The sequence below is a fragment of the Phocoena sinus genome, chromosome 2 (assembly GCF_008692025.1).
Source record: "Phocoena sinus isolate mPhoSin1 chromosome 2, mPhoSin1.pri, whole genome shotgun sequence".
Taxonomy (NCBI): Eukaryota; Metazoa; Chordata; class Mammalia; order Artiodactyla; family Phocoenidae; genus Phocoena; species Phocoena sinus.
Window position 1 is genome coordinate 140782296 of NC_045764.1, and position 23893 is coordinate 140806188.

Below are 23893 nucleotides of genomic sequence, written 5' to 3' on the forward strand. Positions count from 1 at the left end.
AAGACCTCCCCAAAGCCAAGTCTAAATTGGAGGCCCTTGGGATCAGGTGGTACGGAGTAGATCGCATGCCTCCCCAGAATCTGGGGGAGCTGGGCTCTCAGGAGGGAATCCCCACTCCTCCTACCCCCTCACATAGTTAGTTCAACAGATCAATCCCATTGTTGCCCGCGGTTAGGCCTTGTGTCAGATACTGTCGCACAGGGGTTGCCCAAAGGTGAGAGAGACTCAGCCTATGTTGCCAAGTCCCAGGTAGAAATGCACGCAGGACCGTGCCCCCCGGGCTGGAAGAGGGGCAGGAGGAACCTTCCCACTACTGCCACCAGCACCTCAGTGTGCTTCCTACTCTCCCATCGTTGTAGGACCTGCAGCGAGACATAGAACAGCACAGTGCAGGGGTGGAGTCTGTGTTTAACATCTGCGACGTCCTCCTGCACGACTCCGATGCCTGTGCCAACGAGACTGAGTGCGACTCCGTCCAGCAGACCACCAGGAGCCTGGACAGGCGCTGGAGGAATATTTGTGCCATGTCCATGGAGCGGCGGATGAAGTAAGGACCGAGCTGCCTCTGGATGCCGACTGCGTGTTCCCGACTGACCTACGTAACAGTGACTGTGTTCTGTTAGCTTCACTGAGGGCCGTGCCAAGTATTGGCGGGGAAGGCTCAGTAGGTGTGGCCAGTCCTTATTAAGGGGATCATTCAAGGAGAATACAGGCAGGGTCATGTCTCTCCCCAGCCCTCCTCTGTCTTGGGGTGTAACGGCAGGTGGCCACTGTGCTGATGTGTCCCAGCTCTAAGTAGTGGAGGACGCCTGTCTCCTGTTGGGTGACCTCTGTGAAGCAGAAGCTCTGAGGGGCCTGGCGCTCCCAGAAGGGGGGTGTCCTGACCACAAAGTGATGTCTCCGGTTATTTCCTGGAAGGGGTAGCAGGGTCTCTCCCCCTAAATATTTAGTGCCAGTGCAAGGGGGGCTGGGACTGGGACCAGTCAGGGGAGAAAAAGCCATGTAAAAGCTCGGCTTGACGTGGATGGCTTGTACTAAGTTGCTTTCCTCCTGTTAGAATTGAGGAGACATGGCGGCTTTGGCAGAAGTTTTTAGATGATTACTCCCGCTTCGAGGACTGGCTCAAGTCCGCCGAGAGGACAGCGGCCTGCCCGAATTCCTCCGAGGTGCTGTACACCGTTGCCAAAGAAGAGCTGAAGAGGTTCGAGGTAAAGGCCCTCCCCAGCCCAGCGGTCCTGATGACCGAGGATGCGGCAGGCTCGGGGCTGGCTTAAATGACTTCCCATAAGTGGCAGGCTTCCCCACCTCTGGCCCCGGCCGCCCAGTCCCCAGCCTGCCATCAGCTGCTCCAGCGGCTTTGTGGGACATTACCGATTTATGCCAACCGCGGGCCGTGAACTTGAAAGTGTTCTTCACTAGTGTCAGAAGAACGGGTGAAGCCAGCCCTCTGTGGCCATTCCGTTGGATGGACACTTGAGGCAGGTGGTCTGGGGCCTGGAAGGGGTGTCCCGGGGCCCTGCAGCTATGGCACTGACAGGGTCCCCCGCTGCCACAGGCCTTCCAGCGGCAGATCCACGAGAGGCTCACGCAGCTGGAGCTCATCAACAAGCAGTACCGGCGGCTGGCCCGCGAGAACCGCACCGACACGGCCAGCAAGCTGAAGCAGATGGTGCACGAGGGCAACCAGCGCTGGGACAACCTCCAGAAGCGGGTCACAGCCATCCTGCGGAGACTCCGAGTAACCTCCTCTACGTCACCGGGTCATTTGTAGATACTGGGGAGGTGGAGGGGGTCGGATATGTGATGTCAGGCTTGTAACAAAGCAGCGGGTAGATTTTATTTGAGGCCTAAGCTGTCTTGACGTTCTTCCAGTACAGCCTCCCTTTTGTTTAAGCCCAAAGCTGCCAAAAAGCGTTCCTTTTTTTTTTTTAAAGTGAAGTTATTTGCCTCGGGATAGGCTTCTCAGGCAGAGGTTATTCAAGGGATTGTGTTACCAACACATCGCTTTTTTTCCACTCCTGTCACCCCTGAGGGTGTCACGTCAGCCCACACACTGCCCAGAGTCAGGGGCGCTGCCGTCACCGGGTCGGGCGAAGGTACCTCTTAGTCTGAGACGAGGCCCCCTTTGCCCATCTGCCCGCTTTTGTGTGTCCCGTTGGTTCTTGCACTGTGGGGGAACAGACAGAGCCCCCCGCTCTGTACTGGGGCTTGGGGACAGTGACAGTCCTCCCAACCTCACAGCAGCTGTCTAACCTCAAATGATGGGTTTGATTCTGGGGTGTGAACCATCACCTTACATTTCTGTGATTCAGAAGACATCATATGTCAACCTTTGTGAGTCCAGGTGTAAACTGACGGGACCGGTGTGGGTTGTGGCTACAGGAAGTAATTTTAATCCTTGCTCCCATTCTTAAGGCAGAGCACTCTTGAAACCATTCTAAGAAGAGGAAAATCTGGGTTTTTTGTTTAACCCTCTCAGGAAGAAATGGGCTAGCTTTTCCACAACCCCCTTGCCTTAATTTATCTCCTGCTGACTTGATTTGACTGTGACCAGCCTAAACCTTCATTGGGCACTATGTTTGTTTGAGAATCAGCTGCCCATCTATGAGGTGGTAACCCAAGAGGCCTCGTTAATTGGAAGTGATAAATCTGGGTTTTCTTTTTTTGAAGAAATACATTCGGAATTATATCAGTGAAGGCAAATGGGGCACTAGTCCAGGCTCAACCCTGAGATCAATACTTTTCCATCCTGAAGCTACTAAATCCTTCTGTCAAGCAGAAGCTCCCACAGGAGGCTAACAGTTGAAAATAGGCAAGTGCCTAGCCTGGACTTTGAGAGGGGCATGTTCCTCAGAGGACAGACCGGGAAAATCACTGACTTAGAATAGAGAATTATAGAATTTCAAATGTTGCAAGAACCTTAGAGATCACGGTCAACGTTCCCACACCTCGATTACCAGCAGATACTGAGACTCAGGGAAGTTTAGGGGGCTCGTTGGTATCCCACAGCCAGGACCAGACCCCAGGCTCCTGGCCGTGTGGGCCTCCGGGGGTACCCTGGGCTCCCTTTCCCCTCTTCTGAGAGTGACCTTGCTGTCTGCCTGAACTCCCGTTATGCCATCAACACAAACGTGATTTTTTCACCCTTTCACAGCATTTCACCAACCAAAGGGAAGAATTTGAGGGGACCAGGGAGAGCATTCTGGTGTGGCTCACGGAGATGGACCTGCAGCTGACCAACGTGGAGCACTTCTCGGAGAGCGATGCCGACGACAAGATGCGCCAGCTGAATGTAAGGCCTGCTTCCTTAGCTCCTCCCCAAAGAGTGCACCTAGGCAGGGGAGGGCTGGCCAAGTACAGACTTCACCTGATACCCTGAGAGCAGGTTCCAGAAGTGTCAGAGCAGCCAGACTGCATCCCCCTGTGTACTGCCAGGTTATCACAAGCAAGGATACTGTTCCTTACAGTCAAGGGGTATTGGAACGAGGCCCTTTATTCTCTTTGTCGTATGTAATCATCCAAGGGGAGAACGCTCTTGCGGTTCCAGACAGAACTTCATAAGGTGCTGTTTCTCCAACACTTGAGTCTGAGTGCAACCTGTGGGCTGTAGCAGCAGGAAACTCTCTCTCAAGAGTGGGGTCAGGGCACTTCCCTCGTGGTCCAGTGGGTAAGACTCCACGCTCCCAATGCAGGGGGCCCGGGTTCGATCCCTGGTCAGGGAACTAGATCCCATATGCCGCAAGTAAGAGTTCACATGCCACCAACTAACACCCGGCGCCACCAAATGAATAAATAAATATTTTAGAAATAAATTAAAAAAATAAAAGACCTCTCATTTTTAAAAAAAAAGAAAAGAGTGGGACCAGGAACAGGTATCTTCTCTCCCACTGTCACAGATGTCTGTACTACACTTTAATCGCACTATAATTTCCTCCTTGGCTAAATTTTGTAAGAGGTTGAGAAATGGAAATTTGATTTGCCTTCCATGGTATAACGGCACCAATGAGCATTATTACTGTGTCAGCAGAAATGCCCGGTGGAGACTTACTATGGGAAGTTTTCTGATTCTACCAAGCGTCAATAAGACAAGGTCTGTCCCTCGCACTCAGTAACAGTAAAGGTTCATCCATGTCAGACCTTTAGAATCATTGTAACTGGAAAAGTCAGTGCCCAGGAGGGGGAAGAAAAAAATACATACATATGATCATTTTAAATTCTTAAATCTTTGGAGTCACTTAGTTGAAAACTGATGAAGCTTGAGTTTGAAATCCTTTCTTTCTCATATTCTAAATAGGGTTTCCAGCAGGAAATTACATTAAATACCAACAAGATTGATCAGCTCATCGTTTTTGGGGAGCAGCTCATTCAGAAGAGTGAGCCCCTGGACGCCGTGCTGATTGAGGATGAGTTGGAGGAGCTGCACCGCTATTGCCAGGAAGTGTTTGGCAGGGTCTCCCGATTCCACCGGAGGCTCACCTCCCACACATCGGTAAGGGGCTGTGCCTCACGCGGGGCTGCTGGGCCACCCGAAGTGGATGTTTGCCTCCACTTTTAAAGAATTGGGAAACTGTGCGTGGTTAACAATGATTTATTCTATGGTTTAAAAAAAAAAAACTGTTTTTGTTTTGCTGAAGTATAGATAGATGCTTACAATATTATATAAGTCACAGGTGTACAGTATAGTGAGCCACAATTTTTAAAGATTATATTCCATTTATAGTTATTATAAAATATTGGCTGTATTCCCTGTGTTGTACCATATATCCTTGTAGCTTGTTCTGTACCGAATAGTTTGTACCTCTTAGTCCCCCAGCTCTATATTGCCCCCTCCCCAGTTCCCTCTCCCCACTAGTAACCTCTGGTTTGTTCTCCGTATCTGTGAGTCTGCTTTAAAAAGCTGAGTTGAAAAGTGCTCTTTCCACACTTACTAATATAGAGCCAATACTTACTCAGAAGCCGCCAGTTCCCAGTGGTTAATTCTGAAAACTGGATACCCCCGTTCTAGGGCTTGGAAGAGGAAAAGGAAGCCTCTGAGAATGAAACGGATGTGGAAGACCCCAGAGAGATCCAGGACGACTCTTGGCGTAAAAGGAGAGAGAGCGAGGAGCCCTCGTCCCCTCAGTCCCTTTGTCACCTGGTGCCCCCAGCGCCAGGGCCCGAGCGCTCCGGCTGTGAGACCCCTGTCAGCGTGGATTCCATCCCGCTGGAGTGGGATCACACAGGTGACGTGGGGGGCTCCTCCTCTCACGAAGAAGACGAGGAGAGCCCGTACTACAGCGCGCTGTCAGGTATGGCCCCGCACGGCTAGTCCTTAGTGCCTGAGCAACACGGCCAGCTCTCAGTGGTCAGAGTCCAGGCTGCGGCTGACCCAGACTTCCTGTGGCTTCCTGTGTCTGTCCTGCCCGCTTTTGACCTACCTGAGGGCCGGCTCCTTCCTATTCCTGGTGGAATGAAAGGGAAAAATACACAAAGTCCACGTTGGGACATGAAGGCTGTTTGCTGATGGCTCTTGATAGACGGGAGGCTCATCAGTGGCCTTTTCGATTGAGTTTTTCAGAATATCAGTAGATTGAGCGTCTCTGTCCTTTCTACGCAGTTCCCCTCCCGCGCCGCTGTTTCGGACGGTCAGGAGTTAACTGAAAAATTCCTTCTGGTTCTTTAAAGCTTTTTAATAAAACAGATAAAGGGTAGTCACTTTTCTCCTCCCAGGTGACAATGTTTCTACTGTTTTAACTTAATACTTGGGCATTCATCTACAGACGCCTGCAGTGAGGAAAATGACATTGTTCTTTTTCAGATGTAGAAATCCCTGAAAATCCTGAGGCATATCTTAAAATGACCACAAAAACTTTGAAAGCGTCTTCTGGTAGGCCCCTGCCCGTGCATGCGTCCCAACATGGCAGCGTCCTGTGGTGCACATTGCATCCTAAACCTCGCTCCCGTGTCATGTCTGACCTCTGCCTTCTGTGGACACCATGCGCCTCGGTCCTTGTGTCATGGTGTATTTGCACTGCCGTACTCACACATAGCTTCCTTCGTGCTCCATACAAAACCCTCCCAGGCCAGAGCAGTCTCCACGCCATCCCTCTCCTCCCCTTCAGGCCTGTGCAGAAGGGAGTTTTTCAGGTGCCTTTTAAAATTTTCATTTTACTCTCCATCTCACTGAAGCCCTTTGGCATGGGCCAAGCTTTCTTCATGGTGGCTTGGTTTAGAACTACTACCCTGCTTACGGTGATTTCCTGAGGAGAGGGTGGGAATGTGGGGGGGGTGGTGAGGGTACTGTTGCCTTTGCCACAGGAGAAGACACCTCCCTCTCCTTGACGTGCAGCTCTGATCTTCATTCCCTGCCCCATCCCCACCTGCAGTGGTCGGGGAGAGCCACGAGTGGCCCTTCGGTCCCCTAGTCCATCCTGATGTTCACTCTTCCCTCACTCCTAAGAGGCCTTCAGTCCTCTTGGCCCCCAAACCCGGCTAGAGCCCCGGCTCCAAAAGGCCACTCATCCCGTAGCAGGTCACGTGTTTGTTGTGCTCCATTGTGAACCCATCTAGTGCAGGCCCAGTGCCGCTCAGTTGCATGAGTCTCATTTCATTCCCTTCGGGGACATACTGACATTTTGCAAACATGCATGCTTTGCAAGGAAAGCTGCAGAACTCATGTTATACTATAACCTGATGCCATGTTACCCGTGACCTTTTCTGTGTAACTAAATATGAATGCTTTGGCTGGAGGGAATGGACTGTCACTTGCTATTTTTCTGTTTCAGGTAAATCCATTTCTGAAGGCCACTCGTGGCATGTTCCTGACAGCCCTCCCTGCCGCAAGCGTCGCTACAAACAAATGGGAGGTGACAGGAATGTCCAACCCATCCCCTCCGATTCCAGCACCCCTTATAAACCAGCCTACGTAAGTCTTGACCCCACTGAGAGCACAACCCAAGTGCATGAGTAATAGTTAAAACATTTAAAGGGAGAGAGCTTTGGGTGTATGCTGTGTGTGCTCACTCCCCAGGCGTATTTTGGGTTGGTTTTCCCGTGGTGACGTACTTCATGAGAACTCTGGCATAACAGACTGGACTTAGAGATAGCCATCTGGCCAAACGCCGTCTTTGAGTGTTGATGCACTATGACAGGGATTATTACTGTTGAGTCAGTCATCGTGCAAACAGCGGAGGAACACAGTGCTGGCCTTCCTGAGCCACTCCTGCGCTCCCAAACCTTTGATGTTTACCTTGCCTACGCATCGTATTCAGAAAACTGTGACTTCCTGTTCAGAAAGGTTTGACAGTGTGCAGTGGTAGACCTGGGTTTGATTCCCTGCCCTACCAGTAAATGGCTCTAGGACCATAAACACTTGACCTTGCCTCTGTAAGCCTTCCTCACCTGAGGATACACCTACCTTACATAATTGTTGTTAGCATTAATGTGTATGAAGGTATAAAGAAGGCCCTCGAAGTGGTCACCATTATTGTTGTTATCACTGCTGTATATGGTTTGTCGTTGTTGTTAAACCAGTGACCGTTCCCTCTTAGTTGCACTTTCCTCAGGCAACATGAGCCCTTGCCACGCTCTGGTTACGCAGCTGTTGCGGGCCAGCCTGCGGAGGACTTAACGTTGGCCCCAGATCATTCTCAGTACAGAGAATTAGTGACGAGCAAGTTGAAATTAAGACGTCTCACACATTTTTAGTGTCATCTCTTAGAGAAACCGGAAGTGATGTGAACATCACTAGATCCGTTGTCAGAGTGCCCTCTGTGTGGAGGAGTGGATGTTGCTAGACAGTTGGAGAAGGTTCTGCCTAAACACGGTCAGACCCCAATCATTTGATAATGTGTTGCCCGTGCCCAACGTGGAAACTCTTCCTCTTAGCAAGCAGTTATCATTTTTAATCTGTCCCTCTGTGGTGCCGAATAAGACCTAACAGTCCCGGAGAGAGAGCCCCCCAGCACCTCACCTTTGCTTTGCATCCAGGACCATGTGGTTTGGCCTCTTCCGGTAACTATGCTTGTGTTCCTTGCCTGGCCACCTTCAAAAGCTCAGCCCTTTGTGTCTGTGTGTCTGCAACCTCCAATCTGAAGGATTTTGGGTTTTTTCTTTTCATTCCACACAAATAGGCCATATGGACACAATCCCAAAAACACGAGTTTTCTAAAAAAAAGATACATTTATTTTTGGAAAGTCCTGAGATAACAGCCCAGGCAGCTCTGTGATAACACAACAGTCAATATGTACAGTGAAAGATAAATGCTTGGTAATGAATGACCCTAGGAGGCAGGTTTGTGCTCTGTTTCCGATTCCCAGTGATAATAATGCCAACCAGCTCTACGGAGTGACTGGGAGGGACAACTAAAATTTTGAAAAATACGGTGCAAAGGTAAAAGTGCTAACACAGTAACAGTCTGGTAAGCTCAACGATTGTTTTTAAGCCTTTTTGCATGGTTGGATTGAGGAGTGTTAGGAAGCCTCAAATTAAATCAGGCCGTTTTATTCCCAATATTGACATCTTACCTGCTTACCCCTCCCCCTGTGCCTTTGCGGAAGCTTTATTTCTGCCATCAGCTCTGCTGCTTATAAATGCTACCCATACACTAAAGTGCCTCTGTATTACCAGCAAGTTACCCTTCAAAAGAAAGGGCTCCTATATCTTCATTTCTTACCTGTTAATATGAACCAAGACATTCTTCAGACGCCTTTAAAATGTATAGATGGTAACATAAACATTGTCTCATTCTAGGTAAAGCTGCTGTTGTCTCCAGGGACTGAAGGTGGCAAAGAAGATCCCAGAGTCCTGACTGGCGGCCCACAGCAGGAAGACGAGGGCCTGGCTGCTCTCACCGGGCAGCAGTCAGGTACAGTTAAATTGGGCCGTTGTTATGAGGTAGAGACTGTGTTTTGGGTTAATTGGACATTTACTTTAAGGCAGTGCTCAACAGAACACTGATGAGGAATTGACCAACTACATAATTCACCAAAACTGCTGAACTTGGCCTATAGCAGCCAATGTTATTTTAGAATCAGCTGACTTGTATTTATGAACAAATTCCCGTTTGTTGTTTATTCTCTAAATATTGACAAAATGAGCCTCATGATAAAGGGTCTGTTTTTACCTGCATGACTTCACTTGTATGTGAAGATCAGACACGAAGATGATGATCAAAGAGCTGTGTCGGGTGTCTCCTCGAGAGGCCAGAGAAGTCATGACTCAGCTGAGCCTAAAGTCAAGTTCATAGCATCAGCCTGATCATTCATGGACAGAGGGGAGAGTGCCTTTTTTTTTTCTTTTTCTTTGCGGTATGCGGGCCTCTCACCGTTGTGGCCTCTCCCGTTGCGGAGCACGGGCTCCGGATGCGCAGGCCCAGCGGCCATGGCTCACGGGCCCAGCCGCTCCACGGCATGCGGGATCTTCCTGGACCGGGGCACGAACCCGTGTCCCCTGCATCGGCAGGCGGACTCCCAACCACTGCGCCACCAGGGAAGCCCGAGAGTGCCTTAAATACAGCATGAACTGGAGTGCGGAACCTGGGACCACAGTGCATCTTGGCAACGTGTTGGGCCTCCTAGCAGCTCCCTACTTCGTCCTGGCCTGTGTGGGAGTGCAGCAGCACAGGGCTTGAACCAGAGCGAGGGAAACATGCTGTTCCACACTTGGGGGAAGTGATAACCCCCAAACCCCAAGGCTCCTGCAAGGAGCATGCCCTGCAGATTTTATCACTGTGACGCTGAATTAGTTGGAAGCGGAGAAATGTTTGCATTATTGCTTCTTTTTATTGGCGGCTTTTTATTCCAGGTGCCTTTGATAGATGGGAGTTGATCCAAGCGCAAGAACTTCACAGTAAACTCAGAATAAAACAAAACTTGCAGCAGCTGAACTCTGATATCAGCGACATCACCACGTGGCTGGAAAAAACTGAAGCAGAGCTAGAAACGTTAAAGCTGGCAAAGCCTCCCTCTGGTATGCAGGAAATGGAACTCCGAGTGAAGAGGCTGAAGGTGAGTGAGGGCATGGAGGGGAAGAGGACTTCAGAACGCATATGCACACGCTGTGTGGTTAGCAGCCTCTCGCACTTCCTTTCTGCAACTAGCAAGGACACAGGTGAAGATTTGTATTTTCATTCAGAGAAGCATCTCCAGATGATCCCAAAGCCCAGAGCAGTGCTGGGGAGGTGTGGCTCCCATCTGACTGCTGAGGGATCCCTGGACTCTTGTGGGATCCCCCCCCACGCCGTGGCCATGGACAGGCAGCCTAAAAACACCCTTCCAAACTGTACGCAGGCAAGACGGGGGGTGGCGTGCGGAGGGTGAGGAGGAGGACAGCGCACCTACCGACCGATTCTGCGGCCTGAGCGGTTACTCTGCTACGCAGTTGGGAGCTGTCACCCACACAGCCAGGGAGCAGGGGAGGGGCAGTTTGAGCCCTGCACTTTGGGGGTGCTCTGAACATGAGCCTGGGCTCCCAAGAAGACCCAGGATAGGAGCTTTGGGGTATCCAGGCAGTCTTCACATTCGTACTATTGGTTTACTTTGTGCACTGACACATCAGGGGTTACCACTCATCCTACGGAATAACACTTCTGCAATACTCCGGGGCGAATGCAGGATAACTATGTGTGCTTTATGTAGAAGACTTTTAATCTGACCCAGAAATGTTATTAAGCCAGACAGAGGCCAGCAGGGTCTATTCATGCCTGCGGTGTAGTTGGTCCACTGGGAGACGGGCCTCGTCTCCCAGCCCAGTCATCTGGCCAGCCAAGTCGTGACCTCGTAAGGCAGCGCCAGTGACAGGCGACGTTGCTCTTGTATGCCGGTCCACGGCTTAGAGAAGTGTTTGGAAGATCCGTTCCCCACTGAAGTTCAAAATGAACCCCACGTCACTGTTTAGAGTGCCTGACCCAGTCTTTTCCCTCTGCGGTAGGAGATACTAAGAGCCTTTGACACCTACAAGGCCTTAGTGGTTTCTGTCAACGTGAGCAGCAAGGAATTTCTGCAAACTGAGAGCACCGACTCCGAAGAGCTCCAAGATAGAGTCGGCCAGCTGCGGCTGCGCTGGGACGCGGCCCAGGGTGCGGTGGAGAGCTGGAGAGAGGGCTTACGGCTGTCGCTCATGCAGTGCCAGGTACGGCGACTCAGCACCAGCCGGTGCCCAAGGTCCAGTCCCGAGCACAGCCAGGCCCACGTGGGTGGGAGAAGAGATATGTTTATCATCTTCAGGCTGCTTTCACGCAGCCAAATATGGTTTGTGTTAGGAAGCACGCGCTTTACCATTTGTTTCCAAAGCGGCCTACCTGCTGCCTCAGAGACCCGACGCTTGCCCTGCATTTCCCACTGTGTTGCCCAGACCCACCCGTACTGTAAGGGTTCCAGCAAGCGTTCCAGTAGGTTGGAAGTGTCACACCAACATTGCCCTGTGTCTGTCCTTTTGCCAGGAACACTGGATAGCAGAGTGTTAAGAGACCTGGCCCTAGAACAAGGAGCAGTTTAACCCCGCTCTGTAGTTTTAGTAGCCGTGTGACTGTGGGGAAAACACTGCACCTTCTAGACCTCAGTTTTCTCATCTGGAAAATGGGAACAATTCCAGGGCCTACCTCACAGGGTTCTTTTTAGGACTAGATGCATATAACCTTGACCCAGCACCGGCCACACAGTAAATGCCCAACAGGTGAGCTCTGACCCCATCCTAGGAAACAGGCGCGCACCAGCGAATCCAGCAGATGTGTTGAATAATTTGTGTGCTCTTCCTAGTAATATCAGGTGGGGTGTTCCGAAGCCCCACCTTTCTGCCAGCACTTTTAACGTGGCAGAATTCAGTGTGCCTCCTGGGACAGGGCTGAGTGCTCTCCTGCCCTGCTTCCCCTCATTTGGGGGCCCTGGCGTTTAGTTTAAATCTGGCCCTTGTATTCACTGGATAAGGACCAGCAGAGCAAATGACGATGATGGATTAGCAGTGGCACGCTGCTTCCCAGCACACCTGCCTTCACAGTCTAAGAAAGGGACATGCTCTGACGTCTGCTGTTTTTTAGGACTTTCACCAGCTGAGTCAAAGCCTGCTGCTGTGGTTAGCGAGCGCCGAGAGCCGGAGGCAGGAGGCTCGTGTCACTGACCCAGAGGCAGACCCCCGGCCCCTCCTGGCATGTCGGGAGGAGCTCCTGGTAAGTCTAGGGGCCCTGCACTACCACTGGCCTCTTCAGAAGGTCAGTGCTTAGGTGGCCTCGCCTGGCGTTTCTGGAAACAACGCCCACATGGTGTTCTGCCCTCGTGTTCTGGTTGGTGTCTACCGAGCATCCCTGCGCTGTTCCGAAGCGGGGTGAGTGCAGGGACGAAAAGTCGTGGCCCAGAGCAGGAAGTCTTCAAGACTCTCAGGAACCGGTGATGGAGGTGGTTGGCAGGATCCTGAGAAACTGAAGGCCCTTTGAAGTATTTTTCCCTTGTGAATACAGCTCATTTGGGAGGAAACACGGTGTTCGAGCTGTATGAGTTTTCCATAGCCACATACACAGTCTTTCTTCTGGGAGGGTAGCTGTGTTTTCATATATTTATTTCACCAGCAAGCCAAGGTGAGACCCATATATTCTCACTTGCACTCAAGGTGACATTTTTATCCATATATTTGTATGTGGTTTAGTTTTAAACATTAATTTAATCAAAACACTGGTCATTGCTTAAAAAATATGTTTTTGGTCTAAAATCTTCGTAAAGCCCCCGTGTCCAGAGCAGCTCTAATAGAGCTTTCTGCAGTGATGGAAATGTTCCGTAGCTGCACTGTCCAGTGTAACAGCTCCTAGCCATGGTAGCACCCAAGCACTTGACATGTGGCTGCTGTGACTAAAACAGCTTTTAATCACGTTCAGCAGCCACACGTTGTCCAGCGGCTACCACGTTAGACATCAAGCAAGACCGCACGAGCAGATTCACTTGATCCCTTACCCTTCTCAATGGTGCGCGTAAGCTGCGCTTTCTCAATTTGTCCCCTTTAGACTTTCCCTCAACTTCCTGCCGTCGCCGATGAGGGCCTAGCCTTCCCACACCACCCCCCTCACTCCTTTCCTCTAACTTCTCCGGCATCACTATTGTCTTTAGAATGAGAAGGAATAAAATAAGATTAAAAATAGGGGTAGAGTGTAACCAACTTGCTATCTAAGTGATGCCGGGCTTGAGGACAGGCAGGCAGGTAGAAGAAGGTGGTGCTGAGTTGGGTACCAGCCACCACTCATCCTGGAACTTCCCTGGCACGGAGAAAGCTTCTTCCGGCCACACCAGCTTCCCTTTCGATAAGCAACTGTTTGACACACGTTTTTATTTTTAGCAACTGGAAAAGGAGCTAGTGGAGCGTCAACCTCAAGTGAACGCCTTACAAGAGATTGCCAGCAGCCTGCTTCTCAAGGGGCACAGAGGAGACTACATTGAGGCTGAAGAGAAAGTCCACGTTATTGAGAAGAAACTCAAACAGCTGCTTGAGCAAGTGTCCCAAGACTTAGTGTCCTTGCAGCAAAGCCAGGTGGGTCCCCTTGTAGCTTCTAAACATAAAAATGTGTGCGAATGGGAAAGCAGTGTGGCAGCCCTGCTTGGGGAGGGCGGTCACAAGCACGTAGCAGCGGTCACAGAGGAGCCATGCCCCTTTGTGCTGTGTGGCCCTAACAAGTTACGAAAGCTCTTCAAAGCCGCTTCGTCATTTGTGAGAGGGAGGCGGCAACGGAACCCGTCAGTGTGGCTGGGGGTACGGAAGACAAGCCGGGTCCCTCCGTCGTTTCTGCCTTCACACCTTCACTGTTCTCACGTGATGGTTTCCGGTCCTCTTCCTGTCCTGGTCACTCTCCTCTGACCACTCCCTCATTTGTGTACCTTCTTCTCTTAAAATGTGATCCAGCTCAGAACAAACGGACTCGCCAGACATAGGGCAGCCCCTCCCCTCCATCCCAGAGTATATATCTTTCCTTCCGTGCAGCCCAGACTATGTGGCCACGTGATTACATCACCCACCGCGAGCTCACTGTCCGGCTGTTTCTGTCCCCCTCCTCATGTGTGCTCTGGGTTTTTAATGCACGTGGCTGGCCTCACCTTGTTTCCATCCCCTGTCATCTGAGTAAGGCCCTGTTAGAGGGGGGAGTGAGCGCACCAGAAGAGCCCCTCCTTTTAGCAGGATCACAGTGGGGCAGGGATGAGCGGTGCAACGAAGAACCTGCAGGAACCATGTTTTTGTGCTCTTGAGACTATTCAGAGCCTTCTGTTTCCCCGAACTGAACTCTTGGGGTGTGGATTTCAGAACCCAGACGCACCTCTGCCCAGCTTGGATGAAGCAGACCCCGGAGAGCCTCTAGCAGCACCTGTGCCAGCTCCCCAAGCCAAGGTGAGAGCCCCCTTCTGCCAGGCAAACGACACTGGTTATTCTTGAAAGTTATTGAGATGACAGGGACTTGGGCCTCCAAGGCCCCATCCAGTATTTCATGATAGCACAGATTTCTGCTTCAACCTGCTGGTCAGTAGAGCGGCTTACTCCAAAGATTAAAAAAAAAAAAAAACAAAACTTTTAAAGACCTAATGGAAAGGCTGTCTTGTGCTCAGTACTCTTCCCTGGTGGGATTGTGCTGGCTGTGGAAGCTGGGAGCCCTCCTGGCATTGCTGAAGGGGCTTCCTGATCTCTCCGTGGCAACAGGTCAACAGGCTGGAACGTGAAACTCTCCCTAGTTTAACTGAATTATTTCTTACTTCAGAGAGTGTAATCTCAAATGTATTACTCTAGGCTCAAAAGCTTGGCAGGAAGACAACCTAAGAAAGATGTATAATTTAAGAAGGAGGAACGTTTTATCATTGACAGGACTAAACTGTCTTCAGTTTACTAATTGGATTATTTTTATCTAGCAGTTCAGAGCAGAGATAACTACAAAAGACAAGGACAAGACAGCCAGCAGGTAACAGCATTACAACACCAGCAATGGGTTCCCTGTCCCACACTCCTCTCCCCTCAGCAGGCTCGCCAATGCCACTCTTAAGGTCTTTGGAAAAATTGGTTTTCTTGTTTTCTTCCATTTGGAAGGGGCTGGGCTTCCCTTCCAAAGCTGAATCCCAGCCGTGGGCCCCATTTTAATCTCAGGTCCTGATGATTGTCTTTACGCAAGCAGGGGGGTCAGGTCACAGGAGTGGGGTTTGCCTCCGGAACCTCCCGATCAGCTCTTGACCTCCTCTGTTGCCAGGGTGCCCAGCCCCGCTGGCCCTGAAAGCTCGCGGCCCCAGCGCTCCTTCCTCTGGCGGGTGATCAGGGCGGCGCTGCCCCTCCAGCTGCTGCTGCTGCTGCTGCTGCTCCTGGCCTGCCTGCTGCCCTCCTCCGAAGAGGACTACAGCTGCACTCAGGCCAACAACTTTGCCAGGTCCTTTTACCCCATGCTGAGGTACACCAATGGGCCACCCCCCACCTAGAGGCCGGCCGGGCCGCAGCACCACACCCACCAGCCTCTTTGCGCAGTGCCGGGCTCACAGCCCCAGACCAATCCGTGGGGGACTCTGAGCATTGGTCCAGGGACCACCTGCTGCGGACACCTCCCTCTGGGCGTGACCAGAGAGAGCTCTCTCAGGACCCAGGGCAGCTTTCAAATGATCTTCCCCCAGGGCAGGGAACCTGGGCGGCCATCACCCCGGGCAGTTTGGCAAAACTTAGTTGACTGGTTTCGGGATCTCTGGAAACCGCAGTTTCCTGAAGAGCCAAGCACTTTGTGAATTCTGATTTGTCAAACCACATTATTAAAACGTAGTCAATATGGTCAGTGAACAGCAGTGTTCATCACATAATACATATTACAGAAACAAGCAAGCAGATTCCGCCTCAGAAATGGTTCAGAAACTCACATGCACCCTTGGCTGATTGATTGAAACAATCATATTTAAAATATTTAGCGTTAATTTTACTTCAATCAGCAGCAACCTTGGAGCTACAGGTTATAAAACCAAAATGTTCTGCTCAGTACTTAGGTCTGCTCTTTTATATTGCTTTAAATTTTTAAAGAAATTATATTGCATGGATGTGGTTATTTGTGCATATTTTTTAACAATGCAGGATCTGTATGAATAATGTAAACTTTGATTTTTTTAAAAAAATCAGATTTTAGCTTGAGCTTTTTGACTAATGTACAGTAAATGCCAAACAAACTACAGACTTGATAGGGACATTTTTGTAAGTTAATTTTATAAGACTTTTCACATTTAAAGTGGTGCTTCAGGTTTTGTTTAACTGTTTGGCCACGGGTGGGTGGGGGGTTGGTCCAGAGACTTGAAGCTGTTTGTGGTATGTACAACTCAGATGTTTCTCATTAAAAGAAAACAAAAAAGCCATACTTTTGTCTTACTAGATTATATTACAAAGCAGTTAAACGTTATGTGTAATCTTCCATAGAGCAAATATTATTTTTTAAATATCTGAGGGGATTTACGGGTTTTACAGATTTTGAGCTAAGCTTTATATTCTACTTATTTATCTTTGTACAGAATAACTTATGAGATCTAGAAACCCACACCTGTATAGGAGGTGATTACCCCATGCAGTGAGCCTCCAATGCTATAGGGGGCGATGCGGGCAGCACAGTGTGGAAGGTGGACGTGAAAGGATCATTTCACCCAGATTTTTGTATTCCCAGCTCCCTCCGGGGTGAATTAACACATAGTGTTTAACAAACGTTACAGACAAAGCCATCTGCTTTCCATTTCCAGCACCACTATTTCCCACCCAAACAAAGAATGTGATTAGAAGTTACTGATCCAAATGGAACAGAATTGAGAGCCCAGAAATAAACCCACACACCTACGGTCAATTAATCTTCAACAAAGGAGGCAAGAATATGTAATGGGAAAAAGACAGTCTCCTCTTCAGCGAGTGGTGCTGGGAAAGCTAGACAGCCACATGTAAATCAATGAAGTTAGAACACACCTTCTTACCATGCACAAAAATAAACTCAAAATGGCTTAAAGACTTAAACATAAGACAGGACACCACGAAACTCCTAGAAGCGATCATAGGCAAAACAGTCTCTGGCATAAATCTTACCAGTGTTTTCTTACGTCAGTCTCCCAAGGCAATAGAAGTAAAAACAAATGGGACCTAGTCAAACTTACAGGCTTTTGCACAGCAAAGGGAACCATAAACAAAACGAAAAGACAACCTATGAATGGGAGAAAATATTTGCAAACGATGAGACCGACAAGGGCTTAATTTCCAAATATACAACAGCTCATACAGCTCAACAGCAAAAAACAAACAACCCAATCAGAAAATGGGCAAAAGACCTAAATAGACATTTCTCCAAAGAAGAAATACAGATGGCCAAGAAATACAGATGGCCGACATGAAAAGGTGCTCAACATCGCTAATTATTAGAGAAATGCAAATCAAAACGACAGTGAGCTACCACCTCACACTAGTCGGAATGGCCATCATTAAAAAGTCTACAAATAACAAATGTTGGAGAGGGTGTGGAGAAAAGCGAACCCTCTTACACTGTCAGTGGGAATGTAAGTTGGTGCAGCTACTGTGGAAAACAGTATGGAGGTTCCTCAGAAAACTAAAAATAGAGTTGCCATATGACCCCGCAATCCCACTCCTGGGCATATATCCAGAGGAGACTATAATTCAAAAAGATACATGCACCCCTATGTTCATAGCAGCACTCTTCACAACAACCAAGATATGGAAACAACCTAAATGTCCACTGACAGATGAATGGATAAAGAAGATGTGGTACATATATACAATAGAATACTACTCAGCCATAAAAAAGAATGAAATATGCCATTTGCAGCAACATGGATGCAACTAGAGATTATCACAATAAATGAAGTAGTAAATCAGAAAGAGAAAGACAAATACCATATATCGCTTATATGTGGAATCTAAATATGACATAGGGACTTCCCTAGTGGTCCAGTGGTTAAGACTATGTGCTCCTAATGCAGGGGGCCCGGGTTCAATCCCTGATCAGGGAACTAGCTCCCACATGCCGCAACTAAGAGCCCGCATGCCGTAACTAAAGATCCCACATGCCACCACTAAAAATCCTGCATGCCTCAACTAAAGATCTTGTGTGCCACAACTAAGACCCAGCGCAGCCAAATAAATATTTTTTGAAAAATGTGACACAAATGAACCTATCTATGAAACAGAAACAGAATCACGGACGTAGAGAACAGATGTGGTTGCCAGGGGGGATGGAGTGGGAGACGAGTTCACACGTGTAAGTTTTTATACAGAGAATGGATAAACAACAACGTCCTACTGTATAGCACAGGGAACTATATTCAATATCCTGTGATAAACCATAATGGAGGGGCTTCCCTGGTGGCGCAGTGGTTACGAATCCGCCTGCCAATGCAGGGGACACGGGTTCAAGCCCTGGTCTGGGAAGATCCCACATGCCACGGAGCAACTAAGCCCGTGTGCCACACCTACTGAGCCTGCACTCTAGAGCCCAAGAGCCACAACTACTGAGCCCACGTGCCACAACTACTGAAGCCCGCACGCCTGGAGCCTGTGCTCTGCAATAAGACAAGCCACCAAAATAAAGCCCACGCACTGCAACGAAGAGTAGCCCCTACTTGCTGCAACTAGAGAAAGCCCACGCACAGCAATGAAGACCCAACACAGCCAAAAATAAGTAAATAAAATAAATTTAAAATAAAATAAAATTAAAAATAAAGCCAGAAAAAAAAACATAATGGAAAAGAATATGAAAAAAAAAAAGTTGTTACTGACCCAGTTCCTCAGTTACCTGCTCTTAACCTGCATCTCTTGACACCCGGGAGACACCATGGACTCGAAGCAATCTCGGTCCCTCTCTTCTTCTCTGCAAAGTGCAAACCTTGGGGAAGCCAAGGAAGCTTGTCAGTAGATGAAGGCCAGATTTCAGCACTGGTGGCCCTTCTGTGGGTTAGACACCCCAGAACGTGTGCAGTTCACCAGTAGCTTTATGTAAAGGGACCAGCTGAAGAGAACTGTCTTTTACCAAATTGTTAGAAGTGATACGGACACAAAGGTACTGCTTTACCATGCAACCTCAAAGTCTCTTTTAACTCTAAAATAATCCATCTCTTTTCATGGATTACAATAACCGTAGAGGGAAATTTAAATGAAAATATTACCCAAACTTTTTCTTTAAGCCATTGAGTTGGTTAGAAGGTCCTCGCTCCAGGTTCTCCAGAGGCAAAAGGCAGAATATCTCTACCTCCTTCCCTTCTTTCCAGCCCAAAGGAGGTGACTACTCTAGAGACCTTTTCTGCCTGTAAGGAGGGACTCTGGGGCAAGTCCAAGCTGCGGAGAAAGGAGAGTGTCATTTGCATTTTCAAGTCTAATGATGCACACCAACTCTCAGGATAGAGGCCTTTGAGTCTTGAGTCTGTACTCCAGGCTTCTACCCCAGGGAAGCCTTCCTTCACCCACAGCTCAGTGTGTTCCCCAGCTCTTGTTATGAAATAATCTGTGTTTTACACCTTCAAGAGATTTTACATCTTCCATTCCCCACGTGCGAGAGAAATTTTCAAATGACCCTTGACACTAAGTTAGCGTCAGTATGAAGGAATTACTTTTCTCTCCATCCCTCGTGGGGTATAATACTAATTGACTCAAATGAGGTAATTACAGAAAATTACTCCCCCAACTGATGCATTGCATATCAGAATTTTCATATTTGTGAGCTGCATTTTACTTGAGCACACAATGCCTTTGGTCATAAATCACAGGTGTGAGATTAGCTGACTAAAGATTAAATTGCTGCTGTTTAAAAAGTCTTCAGCAGTTTAAGTCAGAGACTCTTAACTCTTGAAATTGTATGTAAGCATTCTGTTTATGTACCTTTGTCCAGGAAGAGTGTCTGTGCTTTTCATCAAATTCTTAAAGGGCTCTGCAAACCTAAAACAGAATAAAATTCAGAATAGAATGGGAACACTGACTACTTAGCCTAATTACTGAAAGTTCTTATACTCCCAACAAATACATTTTTAAAGCCAAAATTATGAAAAAACACTTTATTTAGCTTATGTCACATTAAACTTCTTTCTGCAACAGTTCCATAGACATTAAAGGCACACAGCAAAGAAAAAGTAGTACCTGGAGGAATGGAAAGCAGGTTTCAAAATCTGCTTTCACACAACAGCAGACATTCATTTGTCAAAAGGCCCAAATTTAAAAGCCTGCTTAATGGTACAGAGCATTCATCTGAAAAAAATGACAAGTTATAGCCAGCCAGTGGGCTCTGAGGTACACAGGACCACTGAATAACAACGTTACAGGACCTACAGTCATGGCACTTAGACACCCAGCACAGAAAGAGAAACACAGCAGCACAGATTGTAGAGTTACAGGAACTGGTCTGGGTTAGCATATCGTCAGAGCTTTGTCCTTCCCTTAAAGGAAGCCCACCATCACATAACACTGACTGGCCCCACAAGTGAATAGGACCCTCGGCATTCAAGAAAAAAAAAGGATCCTTGACTCCAATGCAACAAAAAGGGTTATAAGAATAACACTGCAGAGAATGCACATCTTTGAGCTACCACTTTGAGCCAAAGTTCCAGCAACTTGGAGAGCTGTAAAGAATAAATGCATGTGTTTTGCACTGCAGTAGACTAGACTCCACGGGGAAGCATCAGTGCCTAAAAGGTGTGAGAATTTTACACGGGTAAGTTTCCAGCGAATCTACTTCACGGCAACACATCTGGGGAAAATGATGACAGGAGGAGGTGACGGCAGTGCCACCCACGAGCTTATGAGCCCAGGATGGGAGGGTAGGAATGATATAATTCATCTTATTTTTTTCCCACCTGTCATGGCTGCTATTCTGTAAAGGTTCACGCAGACCCCATCTAAGCTGAGAAGGCAGAGGGTACAGTAGAAGGCAACCATAACGTAACCGTCTCTCTATGCACCGAGACTCAGCTCAAGCAGCAGACTCGTACGGAAGCAAGTCTGTAGCAGGAGCAGTGCTGGCCAGGCAGGCAGAAGACCTGGATTCTGGTCCCAGTTTTGCCGTTAAGTAGTTTTATGACCTTCAGCAGGTCCATTTACCCCTCCAGGCTTTAATTTACACGTGTACAAAAGATGGGACTGAACTCTCTTCTACTGGGTGTTCTGGAAATGGAGCCATTTAAACCAGAGTAGCCGCGCATGTCAGACTGCATTTGACGAATGGATTCTGCAGTCTAAAAGTATTCTTCCTTTAGTTTTTTTAAACCGCGTGATACTTTCAGCTCTGTCACTCACTCCCTTGTGTGACCTTGAGCAAGTTTGCTTAGGCTCTAGGTTCCAGACCCGGAAAACTGGGATAACAGCAGTTAGTATGAGGATTAAATATGAATGTATAGAGGCACTGAGCACTGTGCCTGGCACACAGTCAGTGTTCCGCAAATACTATTTTTGGGTACTAAACAACGTATTTTTATCATTTCCTTCATATAACCTTTATTATGTCTTTTTAAGATTTTTTAGCAGTTTAAAGAAATGTGTCAAATCTTAAATAAAAATGTTTCGTTTCAAAATAGACTAGAAACTGAAGGTTCACCTTGGAATTTGAAAAGGTATCAATATATGCAAGTTTCTTAGCAGATTTAAGTAACAACCAAACTCGGTTTTCACATGCTAGAACATTCTAGAATTGCTTCAACATAGCCTATAGATATGAATATATAACGTAGCTCTGCCAAGAATTGGGAACTGATATTTTTTTAATGAAACTGAAAATAATTGGTCTTCCAGCTGAGTTAGCAGAGGAATTAATCCAGATAAAGACTGTCTCACTGAAGAGCTTTTGTTGATTTTGCATTGTTTTGTCTTTAATAGTTAAGATCCTCCAGAAATGATCTTGAACTGACAACTTAATCTGCTGCTCCCACCACAATTTTTGAAGATAAATCTCTTCAAAAATTATTTTAGGGTTGAATCCTTTGTAGTTAGTCCTGGTGGACCCTGAGCATGTGACCCTGAGCATGTGACCCTGAGCCCTCAGGCCTGAGGCCACAAGGACAGGATGCGGTGGGGGTGGAGGGAGATGCAGTTGGAACGTGGGCAACTCACTGTGCGGCTCTCCTGGGGTGGCCCATGTGGGTCCTTTTCAGCAGCTGCCAGCTCTCCCAGGAACCTGCGTGAACACTGTGCTAGTGGTTTCTGTATTAAGAATATTCCATGTTAATTATCATTAAAATTTGTCTATATGATTCCCATATTAGGCACTCATGTTTTTGGAATTTAGCTCAAATCTCACTCATCCCCCACAGCTAAGTTTGTCGTATTAAATGATCACTTACAAACCAAAATGTAGGAAAGGAATCTCACCATATGAGTCTAAGGCAAAGCTGAGCATTCCTTTTCCATGATACATAAAATGTAGTTGGGTGGGTTATTTTTTTTCCAATACTCAATTTAATTCTTGTTTACAGTTGTCAGGTCCTATCCTCTCTAGTTAATTCCTTTTAAAAACTGAACTTGAAAAGACTGTGCTTAGCTATGGGAGAAATTTAAGTCGCCCATGGACCATTTGGGGAGTGGGGAGATACCCTCCCCCAAAAGAAGACGTTTAAAAGAAAGCACTATGGTTTTTTTGTTTTTTTTAAAGAAAGCACTATTAAAGAGAAATGGCTAATCTTTAAAATGGACATGGAGAGTTTACTCAAAACCTAGAAAAACAGCAGCCTGACTTTGCACTTTGTCATCCTTAGAGGACACGTTTGGAGCAGCTGGGAACAGAGATCACACACTTCATCTGAAAGGGGGAAAGGGCCCTAGAATACTCAAAACAAAGAACACCTTTAAACTACAGACCTTATTATCTCAGCTGCCTGCTTGGCCCAGACCCCAGTCTAAGAGACAGCCTTGCACCAGGGCGGCCTCTCAGGTTGGACTGACTGACCGGTTTCCTCAGCACACCTAGGTGAGACCACAGCCAAGAAGAAATGACCAAAAGTGTTACGTGCTCCTCATGGGCTAAATCCAAATGCAGTGAAACAAGCAGCCCCAAGAAGCATGCAGGAGTGCCTGTGGAAAATGGGCAGTGGGCACTGGAGGAGTCTTCACGAGAGCGTGCACCGTGCGGGTGACACACAGGGTGCAGCACAGACGGGTGCCAGGACACCTGAGACAAATCGGTTGCCTACCTTGGCGTCAAACTCCAACCTGCAAAACTTCACTACATAGTAATGGGGTTGCGGCTTAGACCTCATTCTGTTTTGTTTTTGTTTTTTTATTTTTGCTTTTTCAACCTGGTAGTCTCTTTTATAAATACAATTAAGAGAATTTCATTGGCAAATAACTGTTCACGGCTGCCTTCCTTTGCCTCCCGCTTCCCACTCTCTAGGCTCCACCCCCTCGTTTGTCATGGGGGCTCCTAAACTGGCTGGAAAGAAAAATTGACCTGCTGAAAAATACTGGTTCCCTCGTTCCTACAAAATCAAATATATTTGCTGTACTCAATCTCGCTGAGGCTGCAACGAGTCACTAAGAATAATTTCAAATCACCTCAGAATACAGACAACGGTGTGTTCTCTAGGTACATGGCCAAGAGTTTCTGATACAGCTTTGCTCAACTTTTTTAGTAAAACTGCATTGATATCAAAATTAAGAATTATTCAAGATCACACTGGCAGAAACCAACCTTATGTTATTGAATGTGATCTTCCTAATGACTTTGGTTTACTGTGGCTAGCACATTTCTGTATTTACTATTTTCAAAAAGAAAGTGTGTTTAATCTCCTATCACAAGGTAATTTTTAAAAACATTGCAAAAATCACACATGATTATTTAACTACTCTCTTCCAAAGTATAGATGTAACTCGTTTTATGCATTCACTATGTTCCTGAAAATTTGTATGAAAATTTCGGTTTTTAAAAAGTGAGTTAAAATTGTAATTTCAGAGGCGCTTTGTCACCGTGTCCTA

At 47.7% G+C, this 23893-nt stretch overlaps 2 protein-coding genes across 3 annotated transcripts in view; one reads left to right on the forward strand and one right to left on the reverse strand.

The window, feature by feature from the left end:
• SYNE2 (spectrin repeat containing nuclear envelope protein 2) overlaps positions 1-16316 on the forward strand; it is a 317234-nt gene extending 300918 nt beyond the window's left edge. The window contains 16 exon segments of the mRNA XM_032621163.1: positions 360-547; positions 1058-1208; positions 1556-1738; positions 3155-3292; positions 4295-4489; positions 5006-5288; positions 5798-5866; positions 6765-6904; positions 8732-8846; positions 9785-9987; positions 10910-11110; positions 12015-12143; positions 13298-13489; positions 14255-14338; positions 14851-14900; positions 15183-16316. Coding sequence (XP_032477054.1) covers positions 360-547; positions 1058-1208; positions 1556-1738; positions 3155-3292; positions 4295-4489; positions 5006-5288; positions 5798-5866; positions 6765-6904; positions 8732-8846; positions 9785-9987; positions 10910-11110; positions 12015-12143; positions 13298-13489; positions 14255-14338; positions 14851-14900; positions 15183-15405 — 2544 coding nt within the window. The 3' untranslated portion in view covers positions 15406-16316.
• ESR2 (estrogen receptor 2) overlaps positions 1-23893 on the reverse strand; it is a 183141-nt gene that overhangs the window by 110276 nt on the left and 48972 nt on the right. The window contains exon 9 of one of the 2 annotated variants that reach the window (XM_032621167.1): positions 18646-19248. The exons of the other annotated variant lie outside the window; for it this stretch is intronic. Within the exon in view, the coding sequence (XP_032477058.1) occupies positions 19141-19248 (108 nt within the window). The 3' untranslated portion in view covers positions 18646-19140. Of the gene's footprint in view, positions 1-18645; positions 19249-23893 lie in introns of those variants that run through there. 2 annotated transcript variants of the gene reach the window in all.